This window comes from Bombina bombina, chromosome 8 (genome assembly GCF_027579735.1).
Source record: "Bombina bombina isolate aBomBom1 chromosome 8, aBomBom1.pri, whole genome shotgun sequence".
In the NCBI taxonomy this organism is placed as follows: Eukaryota; Metazoa; Chordata; class Amphibia; order Anura; family Bombinatoridae; genus Bombina; species Bombina bombina.
This window is the reverse complement of record NC_069506.1, coordinates 58297427-58315775: the sequence shown is the minus strand read 5'-3', so window position 1 is coordinate 58315775 and position 18349 is coordinate 58297427. Positions and strand designations below refer to the sequence as shown.

The 18349-nt window shown below is 36.8% G+C and overlaps 1 protein-coding gene across 1 annotated transcript in view; it reads right to left on the bottom strand.

Moving 5' to 3' along the window:
- The window catches only part of PLEKHG5 (pleckstrin homology and RhoGEF domain containing G5), a 185837-nt gene that overhangs the window by 137171 nt on the left and 30317 nt on the right, over positions 1 to 18349 (bottom strand). Inside the window, 2 exon segments of the mRNA XM_053690951.1 lie at positions 3293 to 3353; positions 18244 to 18346. Of these exon segments, the coding sequence (XP_053546926.1) occupies positions 3293 to 3353; positions 18244 to 18346 (164 nt within the window).

Sequence of the window (18349 nt, the reverse complement as noted above, 5' to 3'; positions counted from 1 at the left end):
CTCATTTAAATAAAGATAGCAAAAGAACGAATAAAAATTGATAATAGGAGTAAATTAGAAAGTTGCTTAAAATTGCATGCTCTATCTGAACCATGAAATAAAAAAATTGGGTTCAGTGTCCCTTTAAATTCACTTCTGTTGGTAATAGTTGTTAAAAAAGAATATGCACATATCCTACGATAGTGGGAGCTAGCTGGTTATTGGTGCTTGTACATATTTGTCTCTTGTTATTGGCTGACTAGATGTGTTCAGCTAGATCTCAGTAGTGCATTGCTGTTCTTTCAGCAAAGGATATCAAGAGAATGGAGCTACTTTGATTATAGAAGTAAATAGGAAAGTTGGTTAAAATTGTTTGTTCTATTTAAATCCCGAAAGAAAATATTTGGGTTTCATGTCCATTTTAAAGGGATATAAAACCCAATTTTTTTTAATTTTTTTATTCAGACAGAACATACAATTTTAAAATAACTTTCCAATTTACTTCTATTATAAAATTAGCTTTGTTCCCATGGTATTTTTTGTGTCTGGGGCACTGCATGGCGCAAAATAGTGCTGCCATCTAGTGGTCTTGCAAATGAACAACATTCCTGCAAAACGTCTGCAATATAGTGCTCCAGACAAGTGCACGCTCCTGAGTTTATGCCCCTGCTTTTCAACAATAGATACCAAGGGAACCAAGAAAATTTGATAATAGAAGAAATTAGAAAGTTGTTGAAAAATGCATGTTCTATTATTTAATAACATTCCCAGATATCCTGACACAATCCCCACTTCCAATTTTAAATAGATGTAGGACACATGTATTTGAATTGGCTTAAAGTCAGCGGTACTTGGTGAGTGTATTGACAGTATGCATCATAGACAGTCTATATTTAAATCATGAAAGAAAGTCAGCTCTAGAACAGCAACAAACTATTGAGTCAATTTAAAAGTGTCTTAAAATGATATGTTCTATCTGAATCATGCAAGTTTCATTATGACTTTCCTATACCTTTAAAGGGACATGAAACCCAAAAAATGTCTTTCATGATTCAGATAGAGAATACAATTTTAAGCAACCTTCCAGTTTACATCTATTATTTAATTTGCTTCCTTCTCTTGTTATCCTTTGCTGAAAGGTTTATCTAGGCAAGCTCAGGAGCAGCACAGAAACCTAGGTTCTAGCTGCTGATTGGTGGCTGCATATATATAATGATTGTCATTGGCTCACCCATGTTTTCAGTTAGAAATCAGAAGTTACTGCTCCTTCAACAAATGATACCAAGATAATGAAACAAATTAGATAATAGAAGTCAATTATAAAGGTGTTTAAAATTGTATTCTCTATCTGAATCATGAAAGAAAAATGTTTTGAAAAACAGACGGGAAAACAAATTAAACAAATAGTAATCATATTTATAAATGAGACAGTTTTTTTTCATTGATGGAATGATTTGCATTAAAGGGACACTAAACCCAAAAAAAATCTGTCATGATTGAGATAGAGAAAACAATTTTAAACAACATTCCAATTTACTTCTATTATCTAAGGTGCTTCATTCTTTAGATATCCTTTTTAGAAGAAATAGCAATGCACATGGGTGAGCCAATCACACAAGGCATCTGTGTGCAGCCACCAATCAGCAGCTACTAAGCCTATCTAGATATGCTTTTCAGCAAAGGATACCAGGAAAATGAAGCAAATTAGATAATATAAGTAAATTAGAAGGTTGTTTAAAAATGCAAGCTCTTTCTAAATCATGAAAGAAAAAATGTGGGTTTCATGTCCCTTTAATGTTTATTTGCCATACTTATTCACAATAACAATCTTTTTAAGAGAGACTATTTCTGCAGTTTGAATGTGCTCTGCAAATTCCACCTTGATGCATATGGGTCTATTTAGCCTCTAGACTTATCCATTTATTATCCTAGAAAATGTATTTTTTGAGAAATTGTATCTATCATTAGACCACAAATAAAAAATGCAGGTATACCTCGCTTTTTAGAGCTTCACTTTACAGCGCTTCACTAATATGGAGATGAAGTTCAGCCTTCAAGGATTTTGAAACAGTGCGACTGGCACCATTTTGTTATGCTAAGTTTGGTCTGTTTACAGCATTGCAGTGCACTCCATGGGGTAGATATATCATACCCTGGGCAGACATGATTCGCTATAGCGTATCATGTCCGCCCTGCATCGCTAAATGCCGGCAGCGTATAACATTGCACAAGCAGTTCTGATGAACTGATTGCGCAATGCTGCCCTCTGCAGATTTGCAGCCAATCGGACGCTAAGAGGGGGTGTAAATCAACCCGATCACATTCGATCAGGCGGATTGATGTCTGCAGCCTCAGAGGCAGCAGACGAGTTAAAGTGAAGGTAAAGTTAGCTAGATTACATTGTTACATTATCACATACACCCAAAATAAATGTTACTTTCATTCATCAATTTTGCTATATTTAAAAACTAAATCCGCAATCGCCGTTTTACTTTACTATTTTGCAGGCTGTCAAATCAACCCGTGGTTTTTTTTTTTTTCTTCTATTAACCAGACAAGTTTTGCCGAAAGCCAATTGAAAATCTGGCCATTAGGCGGCCGTCATTCAACGTCATCTCGCTATTTGAGCATCTGCGCATGCGTTTCCATTATTTTCTCTACCTTTGAGAGACGTATAGAGCGGTAGGGACTGCTCTATACGTAAGAATGTCATAAATCAGGAAATGGCTAATGTTAGGAGCCACAGAGTAAGAAAATATAAATCAATTTTATTCAAAAAATTCAATATTCTATGTAGAAAAGCATTGCACAAGTATTTCACGGCTTCATAACTGCTGTTTCTGGCGAGCGTGAAGGCTTGCGCAGAAACAGGGGTATCAGTGGCCATTTGGCCCTTGATAAATCTGCCCCAGAGCATGCAATTTTAAACAACTTTATAATTTACTTTTATTATCAACTGTTCTTGGTTCTCTTGGTATCTTTTGTTGAAAAGCAGGGACATATAAAATAGTATGTCCACAGAGTAGTACTAAATCTACAGCATTGTTCTACTACTGGCATTTAACGCTTATAGGAAATTAACTTTTATTAACGGTTAGTTCCTGTTCTGCACATAAAAAAGAGAAGGAATTTACTGGTATTTCAGATATGATTTACAGTTTTATACTCTTTTTGATAAATAACTGAACATTATTTTGCAGTATAAACCACAGCTGTGCCGTCTCATCTGGGAGGAAGTGAGATTTACGCAGTCAGCATGTACATGAACATTATTTTGAATATTATAAGAATATAAAATTGGAATATTTCTTACATCTGTATGCCTTCTCCTGGTTTTCTTCTTGGTTAACTTCAGTCCTGTAGTTTTTTTGTCCCTGTGAGATATAAACATACAATTATTTATTACTAAAAAAAACAAAAAAGCAAAAACTAAAAACCTTGATATGGGCAATCCTGTTTCAGTTATTATTACGCATCTTCTATCGCAGAACAACTATGTCCCCTGGAGGAAAGAATAAGAAATACAACAGAATCTATTTTATCCAACAAAGAAACACAAGACTATATTGATACATAGCTCAATAGAAAAACTATGTGTAGGGGCTGACGTCAGAAAATTCTCTAAAGCAAAAAAAAGGTCTGTCCCTGCGAATTGCGAGATGCCTCCCATAAAAAGTAATGGAGCTCTCTGGAAAGGGAAATTTCACTGGTTAGAGCAGTTAGCAGGGGCACACTTCAAAAATGCATAATGTTTTTAGCGTATCTTACAATAACCCTTATTTTTGCATTTATGTTTTTCTATTTGGATAATAAGGGGCCGATTTACTAATGTCCTTCACACATCAATAAATGCCGACAGCAAACGGCCGCTAGCAGGGGGTGTCTATCAACCTGATCGTATCCGATCGGGCTGATTACTGTTTGCTGCCTCAGAGGTGGTGACCGCTGCTTCTTAACTTCAGGACCTGAAGCGGAGTGGGTCGGAAGCAGTTTTGGTGTTTTGTGTATTTTGACACAATCTTGTTATCTTTTAGTTTGTGAGATAAAACAGCGAGAACTGCAGGGGGAAATGTTTAGAGAATACACCAGACCTCGCACAGAACTTTCAGCAATGCCCATGTTCAGCACACTAGCAGAGTCACGGAAACACATTTTACAATTAGGAAAACAATATACTTTGAATTTTCTACTATAAATACAAATTTTATATCATTTTTTTGCATGAGCGGTACAGTTTTATGATGATTTCTACTGTGTGTGTTAAATTGTTCTTTTCTGCATATTTTCAATACAAATGTTAATTTTTCAATAAAATGTGATTTTGGCAAAACTGCTTTGCTACAAATTGAAATGCAATTTAACAATACAATTTTTTACTTTGTCTTTATTTCAATATTTAATTTATTTGTTTCATTTGATTTTGATATTATGATTATTTTGTGAGCACTATTGTATGCATCTCCTTCGCAAACTTAAAGAGACATGAAAACCACATTTTTATTTCACGATTCAGCAATTGATTTTAAACAATTTTTCAATTTACTTCTATTATCTAATATGTTTTGTTCTCTTTGTATCCTTTGTAAAAAAGAATACCTAGATAGGCTCAGGAGCTGCTGATTGGTTGCTGCATATATATGCCTCATATTATTGGCTCACCCAATGTGTTCAGCTAGCTCCCGGTATTGCACTGCAGTTCCTTCAACAAAGGATACAAAAAGAACAAAGCAAATTAGATAGAAGTATATTGGAAAATTGTTAAAGATGATATGTTCTATCTAAATCAGGAAAGAACAATGTTGGGTTTCATGTCCCTTTAAACGTAGGAAACTCTGTTCTCAAGGTAAAAACTGCCTTTAGATAATTAAAGGGGCTTCGTAATACTGGTGAGATTTGTTTCAGAATCTTGCAAGTCCAGAGACCTTTAGATAATCAGACCCTGTATGCTTGATTGAAAAGCATACTTAGGTAGGCTTATGAGCATCAATGCACTACTAGAAGCTACCTGGTGATTGGTGGCTACGCACATATGCTAGTTGTCATTGGCTCACCAGATGTTTTCAGCTAGGTCCCTGTAGTGCATGTAGAGTTGACTTTAATATTGGAAGATAGAGTCCATTCCAACCTAGTTGATCATGTGCTTGACTGTTTTTCAGCTCTCAATATGCATTTTTCAGCTTCAGAACGATCACAATGAAAACAATAACACAATTTCCATATTTGAAAAATATCATATCAGATTTTGGAAAAGTCATCAATACAATGCATTAACAGCATCGACTGCAGCGATTAACACCCACTGATTGGCTGGATAAATTATAATGATATCAACCACTAATCTGCGCATGCTTGATAATGAGAAACAAGATGGCACTGCCCATGCCAACAATGATCTGTTTGATGACAGTTGAATTGAGCTACATAAAGGCACGTCAGCATCATCATCATTATGTGTAACAACACAAAGAAAATATATCAATAGTTGTATCATGCAGAGAGTTGACTGTCAGGAGAGGAGAGAATGCTGAACCAATATCAGAGTTTAATGTCATTTAAAGTAAAAAAAAGAAAACTTGCATTCATACACTTTAGGCGTTATCAATATTGAGTTAGTTGACACCAGGGGGTCAATTTATTAATGTGCGAGCGGACATGATACGATGTAGTGTATCATGTCCGCTGCACATCGATAAATGCAGACAGCATACGCTGTTGGCATTTATCATTGCACCAGCAGTTCTTGTGAACTGCTAGTGCAATGCTGCCCCCTGCAGATTCATGGCCAATCAGCCACTAGCAGGGGGTGTCAATCAACCCGATCGTATTTGAATACAATCGGGTTGATTTCTGTCCGCTGCAAGTTATGGAGCAGCGGTCTTTAGGCCGCTACTTCATAAATTCTGTTTCCTGCAAGTCTGAAGGCTCGGGCATCAAGCTCCATACGGAGCTTGATAAATTGACCCCCAGGGGTAAAGTTCTACAAAAAAAGTGTGGAAACTCACCAAGACTTCCACCATTTTACAATTAATATTGTTTGATATACACTCACATACACACACACTGTATTTATATGTGTATAATCTATACATTTTGGTTAATGAAAGCAAATTAAAACCAATGAAGGGTTGAATGGTTGCCTTTGGGTCTGAGACTCCTCCTCTGTCATGGAGTCTCACCCACTTAAGATGCAATAGTTCTATTTCTTCTGAGGGGAGGAAAATAACCCTAAAGCAAGCCACACAGAAATGTAAGCATTATGTGTTACACACAGTGCAGGGTGATCACACAGCATGACCGCTGGCAGGCTTGCATTTAGTGTATTGTAGTAAGTGTTACTGCCCATTACTAGAGGATCTCACTATCACTCTAACCAGACTGTGCTCCAGCTCCTCCCACCAACAGCAGCAGTGTTTACTGAAGTGTTTTTGTTTTTTGTCCAGGGGGAACTTAGTTCCTCCTGCACAAATAGTGCAGGAACTCCGTTCCCATGCATTCCTTCTGGACTTGATCCCTGGTTGACACATCTTTCTTTCTGAATTGTCTGCATATATTTTACTTTCATGTAGGTCTAACAAAACTCCTGTGAATATCAAATTGCCTGTTAGTTATATTTTTTTGCATTTTTTCCCAACCTAAATATTAAAGGGACATGAAATCCATTTTTTTTCTTTCATGGTTTTGATAGAACATGAGATTTTAAACAACTTTCCAATTTACTTTTATTATCTAATTTGCTTTGATATCTCTAGATATCATTTGTTGAAAAGCAAATCTAGGGAGGCACTACTGGAAGACAGCTGCTGATTGGTGGCTTCATATATACACCTATCAATGGTGTTCAGCTAGCTCCCACTAGTACATTGTAGCTCTTTTAACAATGGACACCAGGAGAATGAAGTAAATTTGATAGTAGAGGTAAATTGGAAAGTTGTTTAAAAATGTATGTTCTATCTGAATCATGAACAAAAAATGGATTTCATATTCCTTTAAAAAAAAAAAAAAAAGTGTTCCTGATTTTTCTCATATGTAAAATAAGTAAGTAAAAATAATGACAATTCACACAAAATAGGGGTTCCTATAGTTAAAAGGATATATATACTGTTAAGCGCTTTCCTTGTCCTGTATAGCTCAGGCAGAGTAATAAGTGAGTGAACTGGATTCAAATGGATGACTTTCTATTCTCAGAAGAATATTATTCTTCCTCCTGTTAGGCTATTTCTTGATCTTATTTAGCAAATACAAAATAATAGGCAATTCGCATATGAGAAAGATAAGCACTCAAGTCAAAATTCCCATCTGTGTAAATAGAGTCTCAACTGGTCTCTAATCAGTCGGCCCTTAAAGACCATTTTGAAGACACTATTTACACCGAAACAGTGAACTTGAAACAACAGACACTATCAAATTTCTATTACAAGAAACCTCAACGAGGTGAAATCATTTGAATAATAGAACTTGGAGATAAAGGGGACCAAGTAGCTAACTGTTTGAGTGACATCTCCCTCAAAAGAACACATGAGAATGCCCCTGCAAAAGTCCAAGTGCAGTAACGAATAGGGAGGATTTGCCAACTGATAGGCTCATATAGTGGCATATAAAGCCAGTGGGAAAGAAAGTTTTTTGCTGCTTTAAGATCCTTTCAGGGACTTTGACACAGGTATGTAGGAGGGTTTTATTTTATGACTTGGGTTTTTGGCAAAATCTTGGAGTTTAAAAAAGCATTTGACACTACTTTCAGGTGGGTATTTGGTACCATTTACTGGGCTGTTTTGTTCTAGTGAAATATCAGGATAGTATAGAGCTCTGAGACATGATGCATGGAAGTAATTGTCCAAAATAAAGAGTAATAAATATAAGGAAAATACAAAACAAGGTTAAGATCCATTAAAGGTACAATAAACCCAATTTTTTTATTTCATGATTCAGATAGAGCATGCTATTTTAAACAACTTTCTAATTTACTCATATTATCAATTTTTCTCCGTTCTCTTGCTATCTTTATTTAAAAAGCAGGAATGTGATGCCGGCCCATTTTTGGTTGAGAACCTGGGTTATGCTTGCTTATTGGTGGGTAAATGTCGGCCTCCAATAAGCAAGCAATATCCATGGTGCTAAAACTAAGATTGGCTGGCTGCTAAGATTTACATCCCTGCTTTTAAAATAAAGATAGCAAGAGAACGAAGAAAATTTGATAATAGGAGTAAATTAGAAAGTTGATTAAAATTTCATGTTCTATCTGAATCATGAAAGAAAAAATTTGGGTTCATTGTCCCTTTAAAGACTTTGTTAAGGCTCCAAGGAAGAACAGGGTACCTAAAAAAGATAATTCAAAGCAGGAATAAATAGTTGGATATGAAGGTGAAGAGATAGATGTAACTGGAACAGCAAGGGACGTGCCATGGTTTGGACTTGAACTCTTTGACTTTCCTTTGTTTAAACCCACTTGAAGCAACTACAGTATTGAGGGTTCGACAAAGATTTACAAGCCAGCACATTTGCTTTAAATCACAATGAGCATGGTTTAAACACTGAATGGACTTGTAATATCTTAAACACTGAACGAGTTTCTGGGTGGGTCACAGTCTGAATATTTGATTTAACTCTTGTATTCTAAAATCAAAGATTCATCAAGCACAAAAACAAAACAAAACAGTTGACTACAATTTTTTCTGATGGCAGATTGAAATGAGAGCCATATAAATTTTGCCAAATGGATTCTCTTTTGACCAGGATTCACCTGCAATTGGGTTATAGTTAGCAGGCAGATTTGGGTCTGGGATTAGGTCTGCAGAAGAACAAATCAGTGTGCTCCATACTTTAACTAGTGGAAATAATTGTAGATTGTGGGGCTGCAATGTCTTCCAAAGGATGTCTGTATTTAAAGCTGCTTATTTTTCTACACATCAAAACTGTGGTTGAAAAGTTGCTTATTATTTTACACTTCAAAACTGTTGGTGGTTGAAGAGTTTGTCATTAGATTTTTTCATGACACAGCTACTTGGCAAATGTAGTGCTGAATTGTGTTTTCCTGTCTCAAACTAGATCTTAGTTGCTTATTTTTAAGTCTCAAAAGTAGAGTAAAAATGTTTAGCTAATCTGTTCTAGCTATACACTTGTCGTTAAAGAGCCATTATAGTAGGAAAATGACATGCTCTAAGCAGTAAAAAGAATCACAACCACAACAACTTTGGAAACGCACATGCAACACAGTTAATGTAAATGTTTGTAAAATATAAAAGATTTACATATCTATTTCTTATACAAAAGAAGTCTTGCTGGATAGAACAAGCATTTTGAAACCTCAGAGTCTGAGGTTCGAAATTATGGAGGTGTAATAAGAATTTGTATACTAGGCTAACCCCAAGCATTATAAAGACCATATCACCCCTGTGACCTATGCTGTCTTGTGGTTGTGACTTTTGATTTGTTTGTTCTGTGATAATTTGAAGGAGCTTTTATGATGCTGGTATCCTCCACAGTGGAACTCTTTCTATGTGCCAAGAGGTGGATATGAGATATATGCGTGAACATTGATTATAACAGAAGGTCACTCACAACTAGAGTTTATGAAGAAGGATGGGTACAAATCTGAATCCTGCAATGTTTGAGTTATTTTCCAAAGTAATTCAGGGTCTGTTCAGACTCCGCCCCCCTTGACCAATAACAACTCCACCCACAACGTGCCAATCCTGAATCATGGCACCCCAATCCCCACCAACATAACACACTTAACCCAACCCACACCATTATGGTTCCCCCATATAACACCTACTTCTCACAAAGTCAAGGGGGCTGATTTATTAAAGCGTATGCTGCTCATTCCGCGTGAGCCTTCTGGCTCGCCAGAATCAGGATTTAAGAATAATCAGTCGTAAACCTGTCCGCCACCGCTGAGATGGCATACTCCAATGATCCTGATCAGATACGATCGGGATGATTGACACCCCCTGCTAGCGGCTGATGTGCAGGGGGCGGCATTGCACAAGCATTTCATAAGAAATGCTTGTGCAATGATAAATGCCGAAAGCGTTGGACTACATCAAATCATGTCTGCCCGCCATATAATAAATTGGCCTCTAGATCTCAGTTATGCATATTATATCTTTGCTATTTAAAAATAGAAGCTGGCTTTATTCAAAAAGACAAATCAGGTATTTTTAAACATTTTCTATATAATCTACATCAATACAATGCATATTTTCAGTGTTTAAATTGAAATGCAGGGAAAATATGCCCAATATTTGTGTGAATTTCAGCAAGTTTTTAAGTCACTTTTGGGGAGGGTGGTTTCTTTCGCAGTTTTTATTTTTTTATTTTTATTTTATGCAACTTTACTTAGGGGGTCCTGTTTGTGCCAAGAGACACAAAAAGATGAAATATTTAAAGGGACAGTATACACCAATTTTCATCTAACTGCATGTAAAAACTTAAAGCTTCCAGTTTAGCACTGTTGATGAGGTTAGACTGGGACACCCAATGAAAGGGGCTGGGAAAGAAATAGTATCAGGGTGATTAATCACACCCCTTCTGAGGTATCGGAGAGGTGAAAGGAGCAGTTTCTGCTTCTTAAATTTGTGGCTGCAGCTGGCTCAACCACCAATAGAGAGAAGTCAAATAAATGGTGACGTTCTGTAAGGCACGTATAACAGTAGTACGTATAGAATGGTGCTTGCACTTTTATGGGCTAATACTGTAGAGATGTGCATTTGTTTTCGGATGAATGCAAATTTGTCACAAAAATCAAATAACGAAAGGAAAATCCAAAAGAATGCACCAACTAAAATAAAGAAAAGAATAAATACTGACAAAAAAGTCAGTATTCATTTTTTTCCTTTATTATTATTTAAGCGCTTAATACTAAGGGGGAGACTAATCAAGCAAGGTATGCTGCTTGCCCCGTCTGATGTTTCATGCTCGCCGGAAACATAAGTTAAGAAGCGGCGGTCATAAGACCGCTGCTCCTTAACTCATATGCCACCTCTGAGGTGACGGACTGCAATCATCCTGATCAGATATGATAGGGATATGATAGGGATGGATTGACACCCCCTGCTAGCGGCCGTGAATGTGCAGAGGGCAGCATTGCACAAGCATTTCACATGCAATGTCGGGCGGACATGATTCGCTGTAGCCCAGCATTTTTTAAATCAGCCCCTTACTGTAATGTACTCTCCATGCTCTGAAGAACACATTATGGTAAGTATTGTAGCTACAGGTGAATTTTTACCTGTAGCTTTGAAACATTTAAACATTTAGTCTCTGACTCCAAGCGAGCTGCTGTGTTTGTAGTTTTGATTGCTGTTTGTATAACATTTCCAAGCCAATATGACTGCCCAAAGCGGGAAATATTGCAAGCGCATAGATTTTCCTGCAACATTCACCGCAACGTTCGAAGAGCCACCTGTATTGTGCTACTTCTGCTGGGCCGCTAGATTTTGAATAGTGGCTTGAAGTTTTCAAGCGGTTTTTGCTGTAAGTTGGCAATCTTGCTTGATTTTGAACAAGGGTCATAGTTAAAGGAAAATTTGATCTTTTATGATTCAGACAGAGCAAGCAATTTTAAGCAGCTTTCCAATGTACTCCTATTATAATTTTTTCTTCGTTCTCTTGGTATCTTTGTTTGAAAAGGCAAGAATGTAAGCTTAGGAGCCCGACCATTTTTGGTTCAGTACCCTGGGTAGTGCTTGCTGATTCATGACTACATTTAACCACCAAAAAGCAAGCGTGCTGAACCAAAAATGAGCCGGCTCCTACGCTTACATTCCTGCTATTTAAATAAAGATAGCAAGAGAACAAAGAATAATTGATAATAGGAGTAAATTAGAAAGTTGCTTAAAATTGCATGTTCTATCTGAATCATGAAAGAAAAAAATGGGTTTAGTATCCCTTTAACATATACTTTATATTTTGCAAAACATTACTTGATGACTACATAAATGGCTGTAATCATTTGTGTTTGCAATGAGCACATTTTGAAATGTTCATGGTCAGCACATGCAGACTCATTAATGCCTTGTATTTGGTTTTTGTGGCTAGGAGTGTCAGGGAATTTCACTGTGGTCAGGAGCGATACACACCCTCTTCAGTATGAGAAGGAAGTGGGTGAGAATAGATATTTTAGAACACAATCATTAGGCAGTGAGCTGGGCAAGGATAAGAAAAACAATTCAAAGGATTCTAATAACAATATCTATTTATTACAGACAACTCTCCTGGTGAGAAGAGGACATTCATTTTTCTTGGGAACATTAAAGAATCTTAAAAACCACTCCCATGATTGGAAAAATATTACATTGATTTTATTTTTTTAAGGAAGCAAAAAACTTTAAAGGGACGTAAAATGTAACTTTTAAATATACATTACTATTGAAAAAAACCATTTTCCTTTACATGTATGTTAAAATAAATTGTTATGACTTTTTCAGTGATAGCTTTTACTGCCTATTTAGCATATGTACACGTGCTCTGTGCACTCTCATTCAAATACTGTGCCAGCTTAAAGGGACAGTCTACTCCCATTTTTTTATTTTTAAAAAGATAGGTAACACTTTTACTATCCATTCCCCAGCTTTGCACAACCAACATTGTCATATCAATTATACTTTGTAACCTTTAAACCTCTAAATGTCTGCCTGTCTCTAAGCCACTACAGACCTACTTATATATATAGCTTTCACAGCAAGACACTGCTAGTGTGTCCTAAAGATAACATTGTGCTCACTCCAGTGGACCTTTCATGTGTGCCATAAAGATAACATTGTGCTCACTCCAGTGGACCTTTTCATGAGTCAGCATTAATTGTCTAAAATGCAAGTCTGTAAATAGCACTTAGATAAGGGGGCAGTCTGCAGAGGGGAGATAAGGGGGCAGTCTGCAGAGGGGAGTTAAGGGGGCAGTCTGCAGAGGCTGAGATACAAGGTCATCACAGAGATAAAAAGTATATTAATATAATCATGTTGATTATGCAAAACTAAGGAATGGGTAATAAAGGGATTATCTATCTTTTTAAACAATAAAACATTTGGGGGCATATTTATCAAAGTGCGAGCGGACATGATACGATGTAGCATATCATGTCTGCTGCACATCGATAAATGCAGACAGCATACGCTGTCTGCATTTATCATTGGACAAGCAGTTCACCAGAACTGCTTGTGCAATACCGCCCCCTGCAAATTTGTGCTAGCAGAGGGTGTCAATCAATCCGATCGTATTCGATCGGGTTGATTTCTGTCCGCCACCTCAGAGCAGATGGACAAGTTATGGAGCAGTAGTCTTTAAACCGCTACTTCATAACTTCTGTTTCTGGCGAGCCTTCAGGAGCTTGATAATTCGGCCCCTATGACTGTCCCTAAGTTATTGCCATTGCAATATATGCTCTCTGAGAAGGTGCCCTGCCTGAGTGCAGGTGCATGAGGCATATATACATATGAGCCAATGCAAAATATATGTTATTACTGAAACAGTCATAACTTTTAGGGCTCAATTTATCATCCACGGGCAGACAGAGGCATACGTATTTGCCCCTGTCCGCCTGGCTTCTCCTTTGGCAATCCGCTGCCTGCATTTACTATTAAACATGAGTGTTCCTGTGCAGTCATGTGCCACCCACCCCCTGCCAGAGCACAGCCAATTATGCATGGGCAAAAATTGTGAATCTCCCTGTTTGGAAGCTATTTGTCTGCCCATCTATCTATCTAGGGGAGGGTCTGGGTCTCCAATTTTGTGTATTTAAGCATTATGCATATGACTTATCAATCTATCTATATATCTATCTGTCTGTCTATATCTGTATGTCTGTCTATCTGTCTATCCGTCTGCTGTCAATCATCTATCTATCTATCTATCTATCTATCTATCTATCTATCTATCTATCTATCTGTCTGTCTGCCTATCTGTCTGTCTATATCTATATGTCTGCTGTCAATCATCTATCTATCTGTCTGCCTATCTGTCTGTCTATATCTATATGTCTGCTGTCAATCATCTATCTATCTGTCTGTCTATATCTGTATGTCTGTCTATCTGTCTATCCGTCTGCTGTCAATCATCTATCTATCTATCTGTCTGTCTGCCTATCTGTCTGTCTATATCTATATGTCTGCTGTCAATCATCTATCTATCTGTCTGCCTATCTGTCTGTCTATATCTATATGTCTGCTGTCAATCATCTATCTATCTGTCTGCCTATCTGTCTGTCTATATCTATATGTCTGCTGTCAATCATCTATCTATCCGTCTGTCTATATCTGTATGTATGTCTATGTCTGCTGTCATCTATCTATCTATCTATCTATCTATCCGTCTGTCTGTCTAAATCTGTATGTCTGTCTATCTGCCTATCCATTTGTCTGTCATCTATCTATCTATCTATCTATCTATCTATCTATCTATCTATCTATCTATCTATCTATCTATCTATCTATCTATCTATCTATCTATCTACAGTATCTCTCTATCTACAATATATATTTATATAAAGTATATCTCTCTCTCTCTCTTTATCAGTCTATCTCTCTTTACCTCTATCTATCTAGGGGAGGGGCTGGGTCTCTAATTTTGTTTCAGTATTTAATAAAGTTTAGTGACACCCCTGGAATGCTCTAATTTGTATTCAGTGCGCAAACGCAAAGGATGTAAGTGAATGTATATATGTTTGTGCATATGGAGGCAAAGTTCTATCTTTTGTTTCTAGCGCCTAGTGCTTCTTGTAAAGTGAAGACAATACAACATAAGTAGATACATTTTACAAGCAAACCCTTTTCCTTTTGAGAGTGCCAAAGTTTGTATTTTTTAAGATACTCATTAAAAGTTAAAGGGAATCCTTTCCAGGAAGTTGAGTCACAGGTTTACATACATTTGATTGCAGTAAGATCGCTAAAGAATAGACTTCAGGCAGTTTAAACATAAGAGAAAGCAGGAGGACACATCAGCAGACTGTCTGCCTGTGTCTCCAGAGAAACGTTACAACTGCTGGCTGGAAAAAGTCACAGCAGTCTAGCTTTGTCCCTCTGAGACATATTTCTGACTACTGAAAAACAAGGAAGTGATTTATTTGCTGGAAAAGAACAAAGACTTTTGACATTTATAATCTAAAACAACTAATATTTAAAAAAAAAATTTTTTTATAAATGAGACATTTCACATTTGCTCCCAATTATCAGCTTCTCCTACATAAATATAATTAATTAATGCCTAGTTCTCTATTGATTTTGTTCCTACATCTAAATGAGGGAATTTGAAAATGTATTACAGTATAAAAAAATGTACACTGCTGATTATACCTACTTTTTCTTCTTAGGTTTTAAACTATTAACCAATAAATGTGGACTGCATTGTATACTAATGTAATAAATACATCCTCTAAGTTATTAGTGTCATTTTTGCAAATAGGTTAAATACATAGGTAAAGTCCTGCTTGGAATTTAATATACATGTGCATCCGGTTTCGGATTAATACAGATTTGTCTGTATTTTGGACCATTTGGTCATTTGTACAGTATATATATATATATATATATATATATATATATATATATATATATATATATATATATATATATATGTACAGGTATGCTTCACATAATACAGCGCTTTGTGGAGCTGAAGTTCAACCACCAAGGATTTTAAAAAAACAGTGCTGTAATCTTCACGAGATTGCGAGAAAAGTAACTGGCACCATTTTGTTATGCGCAGTTCACTCTGTTAACAGCTTTACAGTGCAATCTGTGTCTCAGTGTTATAGTCTGGCAAATTTTACTACAGTAATTGTCACTATTTTACAGGTACAGTATTTATTAAATACTAAATGAATACTGTGCTGCGCTAGTGTTAAACTAAACATAGCACTATTGCACCCCTAATATATGTTATTTCAAACATGTTTTCAAGTTTTTAAATACTAGCAAGTGAAAAGAAAGCCAAAACCACATTATTTCACTTTAAGGCGGTTTTCACTTTACAGTGAGGCTCCGGTCCCTAACCCGCTGTATGGGCGGGGTAAACCTGTATGTGTAGCCCTCGGTTTGCGCTGGTTCAATTTGCACAGTGGTTTCACAATGGTGTCAGGTAGTGACGTGACCGTTATCGAGTATTCAGCATTGAACAGTGTGTGTGAAAAGTAGAGTATATATAAAAAGAAATGTGATAAAAAAAAATAATATATTTTTTATAATATATTACTTTTTATAGTTCCTCTGGATCTTCATGATCTGCTCCCCTCTATTTTCTAGCACTTTCCCCCCTTACCAGCACTTTCCAGCTCTGGGGCTCTGAAGCAGTGCACAGTTTTAGATAGCAAGCACGTGACGCGCTACATCATGTGTGACGTCAGCTCACACTACTGCGCATGTGAGCTCATGCACAACTGTGTTCAGCCGAGTGCAGTGTATGAAAACTCTGTCACAAATTTTAAGAGGCTCATGGTGGTTTATAAGGAAGACACATTTTTTTAATGTTTATTTTCATCTAGAGCACCGTAACAATAAGTAATCGAAATTATGTATTGGTTCTAGACTGTCCCTTTAATTTTCGGCAGCTGTTCAGGTAGTTTTCTGGTGAAGACTTTCCACATAGAAAAAAAAACAGGTGAACTGATTTACATTTACAAACAAATTCTGGATGACAAGTTTATTTTTTCGTGAATGATTTGTCTGCATTTAATATTATATAACATATCTAAAAGATAAGGAAGACGAGATTACAGAACAGGGTTAGGTTGGCATAAAACCTAAATACGCTTCTGTTTAGCAGTCTTGGCGTGGTCCTTTAATGTCTACTGATCTATCATCTTCTCAGTGCGGCTGAACCACAATGCTAACATGGACGCATACACAGACTGGTGGTGCCTGTTATGTCTGATGTGCTGCAATGAATTCTTGCATTGCACGACTGGAGCGACATTTTTACAAATGAAAAAAAGGGAATCTTTGAAAACCACAGGTGCAATTAAATAGGTAGACACTATAATTGCACTGCTTGGCTAGACAGCTATGTATCAGCATCACAACATGTTTTGAAACAAATTACACAAATACAGCACATTCTGAATGATTTGTAATCTTTACAATGATACTAACCTTTTTGTCTACAATGCACATGACACATTGTGGTATGGGTAGTGTGTGAGCTACAACTTTACAGATAACACTGCAATGAGTATGTTAAATTTAACCCTAACTTTGGCCATCTTATGTTCTAACTTGCAGAAGGACATCTATACCAGTGGTTGTCAACTCCAGTCCTCAGGTTACACCAATGGACCAGATTTTCATTATATCTGAAATAGAGTGCAGGTGAAATATTCAGCTGATAGGTGAGAGCAGGTTAGTAACCATGGTTACTGATTAGCAACTTATTTAACCTGTGCTTTAGTTCAAATATAGTTAAAATCTGGTCCATTGGTGTGGACTGGAGTTAAAAAAACACTGGTCTATACCTTCAGTCTGTTTTTTTCCATCAAATTCTAGGCCATCTGTATGGCCAATAAGAAGCCACACTCCCATTCAGCACCAGGTCTCATTTGTGCTAGTACAGATGGACTCACAAAGCCTAAATAAACAGTGATTAATTCTGCTTGTGATGCAGGGATCAGGAGCGCCTCTACTACATCTGAATGACTTTCTTTAGATTGATATGAGTCCACCTATCCTGACTATCATCTTACATAAAGGTAGTTTACTGGTATAAGTGACTCAAGGACAGGGCAACCTACCTTTTATGATTTGCTTAAATGTCTTTTTATTATTGTACTCTGCAGTTTTATACCATGGGGCCGATTTATCAAGCATATTTATATAAAGTGTTATACTGTGTATTTACATGTCAGGTTAGCGCACATGAGAATATGCAATTGTGTTTGCGCGAGTATGGTGTTAGGTTTTCCCCCCACTTTTTTTGTTCCATTGACTCCTGTGGGGGAATAGGTTTTCGCATGTGTGGTATTCTACGTTCAGCATCGGGTTAGCTCGCAAGTGAAAACTGTTTACTTTCAACTTGTAATATGAGTGCTACCTAACGCGCGCAAAAAGGTAACTTCTAGCTGAGATATCGCTCGAGCAGGAGTGTTAAATACTGCTCCACTTGTATTCTGACCTTTCATACTTATTTGAGTGGCGGTACTGCCTGCCTAGACTTAGGTGAAAAAAAGCTTGAATGTATGGGTGTCCAATTAAGTAAGTACATAAGGCGACTGGAATATGCAATACTCAACCTCAATGTGTAGTCTTTTTATTGTTAATCTTTTTACAAATAAATAATACCTACCCTTTCCCATCCATTAAATCCTCATAATCTTCCTCAACATCAGATGCTGGGCTGGTACGCGGAGGACATGATCGCGTGGAGACGTTACGGGACAGAATGGAACCTA